Source organism: Cervus elaphus, chromosome 5, assembly GCF_910594005.1.
Source record: "Cervus elaphus chromosome 5, mCerEla1.1, whole genome shotgun sequence".
In the NCBI taxonomy this organism is placed as follows: Eukaryota; Metazoa; Chordata; class Mammalia; order Artiodactyla; family Cervidae; genus Cervus; species Cervus elaphus.
The window spans coordinates 124,509,381-124,520,133 of record NC_057819.1 but is presented as its reverse complement, the minus strand read 5'-3'; the positions used below and the strand labels follow the sequence as shown (position 1 = coordinate 124,520,133).

The 10,753-nt window shown below is 55.8% G+C and overlaps 1 protein-coding gene across 1 annotated transcript; it reads left to right on the top strand.

Annotated features, from left to right (window-relative positions):
* Window positions 1-811: 811 nt before the first annotated feature.
* Window positions 812-10,247, top strand: CBX2 (chromobox 2). The gene is made up of 5 exons (XM_043905308.1): window positions 812-973; window positions 1,045-1,088; window positions 2,143-2,208; window positions 4,586-4,691; window positions 5,870-10,247. Exons 1-5 carry the CDS (start codon window positions 902-904, stop codon window positions 7,172-7,174), a joined length of 1,593 nt encoding a protein of 530 aa, XP_043761243.1. The 5' UTR covers window positions 812-901; the 3' UTR covers window positions 7,175-10,247.
* Window positions 10,248-10,753: the final 506 nt, after the last annotated feature.

The window sequence follows — 10,753 nt, the reverse complement described above, 5'->3', positions numbered from 1 at the left end:
CTCAAATTTCGACCCCTTCCCCCCCACGTTCATTTTCTTAAAATTATGAAACAAAATATGTAAAAGGTGCAGTTGCTTTCCCGATACATGCGCCCTAAAACTTGGGGGTTGGGTGCCACTCTTAACAAATTAAGAAGGAAGAGCCGTTCGTTTTCAGCTGATTCATTTTCCTCTGTTGCCTTTGGGGGGGAAAGTTGGGCTGCTCCGTTTTTGCTGTTCACCTCTTCGCCTCGTATTTTGTCTCCCATTCCTTCCCCACCCCCTTTCCAGCCCGTTTCGCTCCCGCGCAAAATAGTCCGACCGCTCGAGACCAAGTTCAAAAATGCGAAGGGCACCTGGGCCCTCCGCGCTCCAAGCAGCGCCCCTCGGGGGCAGGGGCAGGAAGCAGCCGCCTTCGCCTCATCCCAACTTCCCCCCATTCGGGCCAGAACAATGGCTTTTTGCCCGGAAAACGAAGTTCGGCGGAGGCCGGGCGCGCCCCGCAGACCAAACGGGACTCGGCCGGTGATCGCCAGGTCAGAAGAAGGGAGGCGCTTCCTTCTTCCCCGCTAGGGACCTGCCCTAGCTCGGTGGACCCCCGCCCGCCACCCGTGCCCCCGGCCCAGCCAGACGAAGCGCGCGCGGGACCCCCGCCCCGGGCGCGAAGCCGAGCCCGCCGTGAACAATGCGCGCCCCGCCTCCTGGCACCGCCCCCGCGCGCTCATTGGCCCGCTCCGGAACAGGGCGGCCCGCGGGGGCGGGTGGCGGGCTGGGGCGCGCGGGGTGCGGCTGCGGTGCGCGTGCGCGGGGCGGGCCTGCGCGGGGCGGGGGCGGTGCTTTGTGTGCAGCCGGCAGGGCGCGCGGCGGCTGTGGCTGTGCGGGCAGCGGCGGGCGCCGCGGTCGGGGCGGGGCGCGCGGCAGCATGGAGGAGCTGAGCAGCGTGGGCGAGCAGGTCTTCGCCGCCGAGTGCATCTTGAGCAAGCGGCTCCGCAAGGTGCGTGCGGCCCGGCCCGCGCCCGCCCGTGCCCGCCCACCCCGGCTCACGCGCCTCTTCTCTCCCTGCAGGGCAAGCTGGAGTACCTGGTCAAGTGGCGCGGCTGGTCCTCCAAGTGAGTCCCCAACAATGCGGTGCCCGTCTTCCCGCCCGCGCCACCTCGGTGTGTGGTGGGAGGGCGGCGTGGGTTCCTCGCCCGCGCCGTCGGGGGGCGTCCGCGCGCCCGGCGGGAAGTTTGCGGGGGCCTCCGCGGGCTTCTCGGGTTTGGCGGTTAGGGGACGCCCAGCGTGCGCGGGGTGCCCTTTGTTTACAAGTCCGCGGGGCGCGGGGCTGGGCGGCCTCCCCGGAACCCCCTCCGGCCCGCCCCGCTCCGGTCCGGGCTCCCGGGCCGCCTCTCCCCACGCCCGGCCCGCGCCCCTCCGGCGCCGCGCGTTCCTCCCGCGCCCATTTGTTGCATGCGTCCCCGCCCGCCTCAGCAGTCCCCGCGGGACTCCAGCCCCCCTCCTCTAGTCCGTATTTTCCCCGGCTGTAACCTGAGCTTTCTATTCATGGATGTAGGGCTTCTCTTTTTTTTTCCCCCTCTTAATGGAAGGGAGGGAACTTGGCATCCCGGAAGGGGCTGTATTTACAGGCGATTCGCGCAGACCCAGTTCCCCATTCTTCCCGGACCCCACTTTTCTTTCTTTGCTTTCCCCTCCGGGTGCCCCGGCCGGTGTTGGCCTGAATGCCAGCAACATTGTTCTTAATCCTTGGGCTGCGTTTCTGTGCCCCTAAGCGTCCCCCTCTCTGCATCCTGCAGGAAGGAGCCTTCCCTTCCCTCCCTGGCTCCGGGCCAGGGTTTGGGGTCTTCCCTTTCTGCAACTTTCCATTTTATTGGGATTTGTTTTCCTCCCGTGGGAGGCTGTAGAGTTCTCCTGAGGCCGGGTGTTAATTGGGGGTGGAGGCAATGGTTTCCCTTTGAGTTTGAGGACAAGGTGTTGGCTTCAGAACTCAGTGTCCCAGGAGTTCATCCTGTCGTGGGTGAGACCTTGGGGGACTCTCCCCAGTACCCCGGTTCCCTGGCTGCCAGCAGGCATCAGGGAACAGTGGGGCAACCCCACTTGGGCTGGTTTAGGAAGTGGTTGGTCGCTGCCTAGAACTTTAAGATGTCCTGTTCTTTGCTTTTCCAGACACAACAGCTGGGAGCCAGAGGAAAATATCCTGGACCCGAGGCTGCTCTTGGCCTTCCAGAAGAAGTGAGAAAGTTAACCAACCTGTGGGAGGGGGAAGCCAGTTGGGGGGACCCTGGCCTGTCACACGGTCGTTCAGGGCAGTGCTGGCCCTCCAGAGTTCCTGGGCTTAGGCTGTGGTTTGAAGTCCTAGGTGAGTCGTCTTTTCCCTCCCTCCCCCCGGAGGGCCAGCACTGTGTCCAGATCTTGGGAATCCCTGAGTAAGTGCTGCTTTTGGTCTTTGTGACAGACTTGCCAAAATGAACCTTCTTGCACATCCTTTGTGAAAAGTTCTGGCTTCTCTTCTTGGCCTTTGCTGTTGACTAGTTTGCAAACAGCCTTAATAAAAACAAGGATGGCAGGTTTGCCCTAAAAAATGCAGACCTGGCCTCCCAGTCCTCATGCATGGATTGAGCAAAAGAAGGCTCACCGGGGGAACAGGAACACACAGCAGAAAGTTATGCCTGCTATGGTGTGTCTGGACCAACAGCAGCACGTTTACTTTTTTCCTGTGCTGCAAAACAGCTGGTCCCAAGTGAGCACCATGGGGGCCCCCTCACCAGTCTCGGGCTGAATTTGCTTCTGTAATTCAAGATGTCATATCTATTTTTAGGTAGGAGACTTGGGTTAAGAGAAGCCTCTTTGAGATACTCAGGGGAAAGTGTGGCGAGTGGCTTGTGGTGGCATAGGTTCCACGGAATTCCAGAGCAGGCTGGTGGGTGTAAGGCGTGGGAATTGCCCTATTGGTTGTTGCTGTTTATAGTCTCTAAGTCGTGTCTGACTTTTGGGACCCCATGGACTGTAGTCCATCAGGCTTCTCTGTCAATGGGATTTCCCAGGCAAGAATACTGGAGCAAGTTGCCATTTCCTTCTCCAGGGGATCTTCCTGACCCAGGAAGTGAACCCGCATCTCCTGCATTAGCAGATGGAGTCTTTACCACTGAGCCACCAGGGAAACCCCTTGCCCTGTTGGTAGAGGCTGATAAATTAAGTGCCCAAGAGCTTTCTCAGATGGGGTCAGTCCAGCCAGCTGTTCTCTGTTGGTTCAACCTATGTCCACCATTTTTTTTGCTCTAGCAAGATGTTTTGGGCCTTCTCAGATGGGCCATGGCAATGGGGGGAAAAGTAAGAGATTTTGGTGTGGGTTGAGAGAGAAGACAATGAGCATATGCTTGCCTCGATACCTTTGAAAAAACTTACCAGCAAGCTTGCTGTCTGCTATTTAATTCATAACTCAAGTGCTGTAGGTCCCAAGGGGTGGGAGCTAGTACCTTTTTCTGTAAGTGTCCTGATTGTCCAGAGAGTGTGTGTCTTTCACTTCACTTTTCCGTAAAGCACAACAGGCAAGAACTGAGGTTAGTAGATGTCACAGAGATAGATGCAAGAGTTTAAAAGAACCATGAGGTGCTCTGGTTTACATCACGGGGCAGAGAAAACTGGGAGGTGGGTGCTCTGCCTTGTCCTCTTCACCCCCAGAAATTCTCCCAGAATCTAAGAACTGGTGGTTATTTGCTTGGTGTGGGGATGTGGTCTTTGACTGTCGGGGGAAGTCCAGATTCTGGGCCTATGGGCACAGGTTAATATGTCAGCAGAGTGCTCCTGTCCTTTTAGGAGACCGGCTGGGGCTGCTCTGAGAGATCACCTTACAGGCGCCAATGAGATGGTGTTTGCCCATTTTAATTACCAGGAAACTACTGCAGATAGAGCCTCTTCGCCTGGGGTAGCCTGGAATTCATGCTTTCGGGGTTGTGGGTGGGGGTGGCTCTTTTGGCCCTCTGACCCCGAGTCATGGAGCTAGTTAACACTGTCCCGCCTTGAGCCCCAGCCACCATACAGTCAGATGCCGCCAGTACTTCCATCAGAGCAGAGTCTAGGAACAGAAAGAACTTAGGAAAAGGAAACAGGGAAAGAAATATGTGCTTGGGCACTGGCTCTGGGTAAGACTGTGGGGAAGAGGACCCCTTGGTTACCCCGGTGCTCCCATGACTGAGATTTTGTGCAGGAGGTAGAGAGGTGGGGAGTGGAGGGCAGTGGTCCTCACCTCCCTGGCCCTGGACTCTCTTGTTTGGATTGAGAAAGTTGGACCACGTGACCATGAAGGCTCCTTCTAGTGGCATTGTAGAATTTCTGCTGGACTATCTCCCTGCAGGTTTGCACAAGGTTGTTTTAAGAGGAGTCAGAGAAAACTGGGAATAATTGCTTTCCTAGCTTTGCTTGAATTTCTTGACTTGTCTTTACTGAAACGTAAATGAAACAAATCTGCACCTCTGACTTGGATGTGTTCATTAACAGGGTATGTTTTTGCAGGGAAACTGGTGATAAGCTACCTGGGGGGATTTGAAACCTTAGGGTTCCAGGATAGCCGAAGGAAAAGTATGTGACTCTGATTGCTGATTGTCTTCAGGGAACACGAGAAGGAGGTGCAGAACCGGAAGAGAGGCAAGCGGCCGAGGGGCAGGCCAAGGAAGCACACTGTGATGTCCTCCTGCAGCCGACACTCCAAGCTCAAGGTGGGTGGCTGCTGCCCTGGATTTGGCGGCTTACCCCCAAGTGCTGGCTTTCTGCCAGCCCAGTGAAAAGTGGTGGCAGGAGGGTTTCGGGCTTGGGGGAAGGAGGCCAGCTGGCATCTCCAAGTCTTTGCCTTGCTCAGAAGACCTTGGCTCTGCTTCCCTCTGGACTGCCACTCTGAGGGTCTGCCAGCAGGGGGCAACAGTGAACCTCAATTCTCCACCTCCTGCCCTGTCCCTCTGGGGTTACTGAGCACCACCCCCACCCCAGCTGGTTTCCTACCCCAGTGAGGTCCACTCTGTGCTACTTTCTCACCTCCAGTGGCTTACGAGGAACCAAATACAGAACACGTGTATACAGTAGGTGCTCATAGGTATGCCAAGTAGGCACAGCTAAAAGTTGCGCACATACCTGGGCTCCATGGCACAGCTGCAAGAACAGATGTGTCTTTGATTTCTCTCTTGAAGGCACTGCCTTCCAGGCCTGAATGCACACATTGGCTTGAGAAGCAGCAGCAAGGTGGGGAGCCTGCCAGGCAAGGAGGCCCCAGACTCCCTGGGTTTGATTCCATCATCCCCAGTTCGGGGCAGAAGAGCTTTGTGGCTAAGAGCAGCTGTTGACTCTGTCTCCCTAAAGCACCCCTTTTGCACAGGGACCTGAGAACCAGGAAGGTGTGTCAAATTAGTGTTTGGGATGACACCCAGGTGATGTGGAGGGCAGTGGTTTGTTTTCCTGTGTGTTGGAAGGGTCTGAAGGGATCATCTTTGGACATGGAGAGATTGAAGCAAGATGTCCTGGTCGCAGAGCCCTTGCACATACTGCTTCACTCCACCCTGCCCCTCTGAGACATGTGAATCGTGCTGTTATGAATTTCCCTGTGCCAGGTGTCTGCCAAGGGCCGGGAGCTTCTCACAGGCCCCTGGAAGGCCCAGGGCCCAGTGTCGGCCTGCGAATGTTTCTGTCCATCACTCGGGCTTCTCTTTGTGAGCCACCTGTTTTTCTTTGTTCTGTTTCACTTCTAACTGCATTGCTTAGGACATCAGAACCAGACAGTGAGATCGCACCTTCCTGGCCACCTCTCTGGTCTGGAAGCCGCAGGAGAGGCTTGGCTCCAAGGTGTCCAATGAATGCCCCTGGAGACCAGGCTTTAGAAGTGACACCTCATCCTTTGTCGTTGCAGGAATCTGACGCCCCTTCCAAATCTAAATCCAGCAGCTCTTCCTCTTCCTCCACGTCCTCCTCTTCCTCCTCAGAGGAAGAGGAGGACAGCGACCTAGACGCCAAGAGGGGCCCACGGGGCCGCGAGACTCACCCAGTGCCTCAGAAGAAGGCCCAGATCCTGGTAGCCAAGCCTGAACTGAAAGACCCCATCCGGAAGAAGCGGGGCCGGAAGCCCCTGCCCCCGGAGCAGAAGGCGGCCCGGAGGCCTGTGAGCCTGGCCAAGGTGCTAAAGACGGCCCGGAAGGACCTGGGGGCACCCGCGGGCAAGCTGCCCCCTCCACTCAGCGCCCCCGTGGCTGGCCTGGCGGCCCTGAAGGCCCATGCCAAGGAGGCTTGCAGTGGTCCCAGTGCCATGGCCACCCCAGAGAACTTGGCCAGCCTGATGAAGGGCATGGCCGGCAGCCCCAGCCGTGGGGGCATTAGCTGGCAGAGCTCCATCGTGCACTACATGAACCGGATGAGCCAGAGCCAGGCCCAGGCTGCCGGCAGACTGGCCCTCAGGGCCCCAGCGACCGGCAAGTGCAGCCTCGGGCTGGACCTCAAGATGAGGACGCAGAAAGGGGAGCTGGGGATAAGCCCCCCAGGAAGCAAAGTCCCAAAGGCCCCGAGTGGAGCTGTGGAGCAGAAAACGGGGAGCACAGGAGGACCCCCGCACATCCACAGTGGCAGCAAGGTCCTTGCTGGGTGCCTGGGCCCCCAGCCTGCACCCACCCAGGAGCTAAGTCTCCAGGTCTTGGACTTACAGAGTGTCAAGAATGGCACACCAGCAGGGAGCATGGTTGCCCGCCACGCCCCAGCCACCAAGGGCATTCCTGCCACCAACCCAGCCACTGGGAAGGGTGCCGGGGGCGGCCCCACTGCAGGAAGTGGGACTGGCCTGCCCACCGACACCAGCAAGGGTGAGAAGCTGGCCTCCAGGGCGGCCGCTGTGCCCACCCCTGGAGGCAAGAGGGACTGTGGGAAGGGCAGCACGGCCCCCGTGCAGGAGGGCCACCCGACGTCAGGAGAAGCGCGGAAGACAGCCGCGCTTTCTGAGATGAGTACCGGTGAGGAGAACAGCAGCTCCGACTCGGACCCTGACTCGGCCTCCCTGCCCAGCGCCGGGCAGAACCTCTCCGTGTCTGTCCAGACCAGCCAGGACTGGAAACCCACCCGCAGCCTCATCGAGCACGTCTTCGTCACTGATGTCACCGCCAACCTCATCACCGTCACAGTGAAGGAGTCTCCCACCAGCGTGGGCTTCTTCAACCTGAGACATTACTGACGCCGCCTGGCTGCCCCGGCTCCCCTGCCCGTCTCTGGCCTCTGGCTTTGCTTTGATTGGTGGCTCGCATCCCAAATCCTCTCCAGGGGCCAGTGGCCTCCTTCAAGGGCAGGCTTGAGTGGGAACTCCCCTGGACCTGGCCTTCCCTGTGACTTTAGCAGGGGAGGCACCATGATGCCTTGCTGCCTGGCCTTTACCCTTGTTCCTACCTCTGGGCCTTTGCATTGCTCCCCTTTTGCCTCAGGAAGTCTGGGTGGCTGCCTGGGGCTCAGTGAAATGTTCCCAAGAGCATCCTGTGTTTCTTAAGCCCAACCACGTTTGCTATTTGAACCGCCTTTGTGGTCTGTGATGACAGCGGTAGTCAGCTTGCCTCCCCGTGTCCCCTGGGCACGGGTGTTAAGAGGAGGGGTCTTCTCCAGGTCCAGCTTGGCTGTTCTGGCCAGTGGCTGGAAGAGAGGGTTGCTTAAGGCTGCAGGGAGGTAAGGCCTGGGGGCTGCCGCTCCTGGGAGGACTCTGCTCAGGGTGTGGGAGGAGCGGGGAAGGGGGAATGCTGGTCAGAACCCCCCACTCAGCACAATGCCTGAGCCGGCAAGGGTGAGGACACTGTTGGCCTCCTTGTCTCTGCTCTCACCTCGGAAAGCTGAGGGCTTGTGGCCTTAACGTTAGCCATCAGGCGTGGCAGTTGGGATCAGGAACCCTAGAGAGGTCGGTGTGGGTGCTGTCTCACGCTGACTCAGATTAACAGCTGCAGCCCCCACATGTTGACCCAGAGTCCAACACGGGCAGGGAGGGGACTGGTCTCAGAGCTGTTCAGCCCAAACCTCCCAAGCTTGGGGGACAGGAGAAGGATGTCCTTCCACTGCCCTTCTTTCTGCCACCTGGAACAAGGACTGCCTTAGTCCTAATCGTGGCCCCGCAAACTGGGCCATGTGGGCAGCTGCTGGAAGTAGGCTTCCCTTCCCCTGCGCTGGCTTCCCGCACTTCCCACTTACCTCTCCTGACAATCCCCCCCACCGCCGCACCTCGGGGGGTTCCATGTTCTCTTTCCCAGCTGAGAAGCTGTATCTGTACCATTTGGGAAGTGGGACAAATCTGAGTGGTCCACCTGGCAGAGTGTCTCCAGAAAGGCCAGAGCTGCCAGCCCGACTGCCTCCCTAGAGATGGCTGAGTCCAGAAGTGGTCTTGGCAATTCCAGCCAACAACAGAATTGCTGTTACTGACTTGGGGCAGAGAGGTGCATCAGTGAGTGGAGTCACTGGTCTTTGATGCCAAAAAGAGAAGTGGGAATGCAGGGAACTTTATTTCTGCTTCAATTACCAGTTAACATCAGCCAGCAGGTGTAGAGTCTTCTGTTGTTCCCATAACCCTCAGGGCAGGGGACACAGTGGGCTCTAGTGTCTGAGGGTAGGCCTCCCAGGACTCCAGTTCCCCCCAGTCCCTCACCCTCCACGCCAAATAGCAAGATACGGCTTTTGTGTAGCCAAATCAATTTCAGCAGTGTGCCTTTGGGGACGGATCCATATCCAAGACCTGGTTGAGGGATGTCCAGATGCAGTTTCTGACTCTTGTGTGATAGCCATGCTATCTGCAATTGGAATGGTGCCCACTTGGGCAGACCGGAGGGCTGGGGGTCCCAGACAGCTAGGCTGAAACTGGAAAATGGGCCATAAAGGGGAAGAGTGCCCCCTCCACTACCCCAGCAGGAGATGGAGAGATGCCAGTGCACTGCCCCGTCTGTAAGGAAGGGGTGCCAGCGCACTGGGCCCCTGGCACCAGCCTCACTCCTGTCCCCAGATGCCCCTGGGTGTGACTAAAGGGACCTGGGCTGCCTCCCCATCAGAGGAGCTCATAACCTTCAAGTTGTGCTGCCTTAGAGGCTGCAGAGCCAGGCCGGCAGCAGCTCTCCCCTTCCCGCCCTCAGGGCGCCCCCTTTCTGGGCTGACTACAAGGCTCCAGCTGCCAGGTCTTCAAACCCCGACCAGGTGCCTTTCTGTTTACCAGCTACTTCAATCCCAAAGTTTGAATCTGTAAACATCTTACTCCCAGCCACTTTGCCTTCTTGCTGTGTTGCATGTTTTTTCTTGGTGCTTGTGAGCCCAAGTGGTTCATGTCTGTAAGTGTGAGTGTGTGTATACACACGTGCAGGCGTGACAGCCTTCGCTGAAGAGTTGGACAGATGCTCAGAGTTGGTTGTCATGTTTACCAATAAATAAAAGCAGTACTTTTTCATTTGCTGCTGCTGCTGCTGTGTGTGTGTGTGTGTGTGTGGCTAGGCATTGGTCACACATCTAACTGGTTTCTTTATCCTGCAGGGTTTCCTATGCTGAACTGCATCACAGTGTATATTGAGTGTTGTTTTAATCCTGTTTTGTCAGTTTGCTTTTGTATTGGATAGGAAGAGTGGCCAGTCTTGTCTTCTATAGGGGATTTGGCATATTTTTATATATATATTTTTCATACCAAAAAGAGTGTTCCTTGTTTGGGGTTACACTCAAAATTCTGACCTGACTAAGAGGGCTCTAGGCCTAGAGGTTTCATTAGAAGAGAACTTTGGGGGAGGACCAGAGTTTTGGACCATTGCCAATCACTGGCTTGATTTGTGTTTTTTAATTTAGAAAAAAAAAAGCCCAATCATTCATGTATGCCACTTCTAATTACTTTAAACTATGGGTGTTTGTTTGCTTTTTTAAAAGAGAACAAAAGTGGATATGTTATTGCCCTGGGAAACTTAAGATCTTTGTTGAAACAGCACAGCAGCCCAGCCCCCATATTCAGTCAGGACCAACCAGTTAAAAGGAAAAACTTCCCCCAGGAAACTCACAGTGGTTTGGTGGGGGAAGGGTGGGAGGAGAGGAAGGTAGTGCCTAGAGGACCAGATCTTTGCTCACGTGCATCTAAAGATTCTGTGGATTTTCTAGTATTTCTTGGAAAACTAACACTAGCCATAGGTTGCTGATCTTTTTAGATGGATGTTAATTTATTTTGTAGGGGAGAGTCATTAGCAGATGGTGTCAGGGTTTTTGTCTTAACTTTTTGTTAACTCTTAGTATATCAATAAATTGTTAACTTTTCAGCTTGGTGTGTGTCATGAGTGAAACATCAGTCTCACTTTACCTTTCTTGAGGCAAAATACTTAACTTGAATCATGGGGTGAAAAAATTAAGGGCTTTGCAAAAGTCTCAGCCACTCTAATGGGGTCAAAAAAATGTTTTTCTAAGCAAAGGGGTGGGTTTGATTATGAGTCCCTACACCAGAATTTCCCAGAGAGGGCAATTGGACACTGAAGGGGACATTTGGCAATGTTGAGACGATTGTGGTTGTCACAACTGGGGCGCAGGGGTGAGTGTTATTGCTACTGGCATCTAGTAGATAGAGGCCAAGGATGCTGCAGTATGGCACAAGTCAAACTCACTTTGAGACATCTCCCAGGAACTAATACTTTAAAACAAACCAAAATTTCCACTTGTGCATGTGCACACCCCACCCCCAGTATCCAAATGATCCTGTGTTGGAAAGCTACTCAACCCCTTGAATTCACCACATGTGGTAACACTTTAAAAGGACACAGCTATAAAATTC

Bases quoted from the DNA above. Each gene is read 5' to 3' on its own strand.
- CBX2 (XM_043905308.1), top strand. From the start codon at position 902: ATGGAGGAGCTGAGCAGCGTGGGCGAGCAGGTCTTCGCCGCCGAGTGC. The intron at 1,089-2,142 runs GTGAGTCCCCAA...TTGCTTTTCCAG, and splicing joins TGGCGCGGCTGGTCCTCCAA to ACACAACAGCTGGGAGCCAG. The intron at 2,209-4,585 runs GTGAGAAAGTTA...GATTGTCTTCAG, and splicing joins CTCTTGGCCTTCCAGAAGAA to GGAACACGAGAAGGAGGTGC.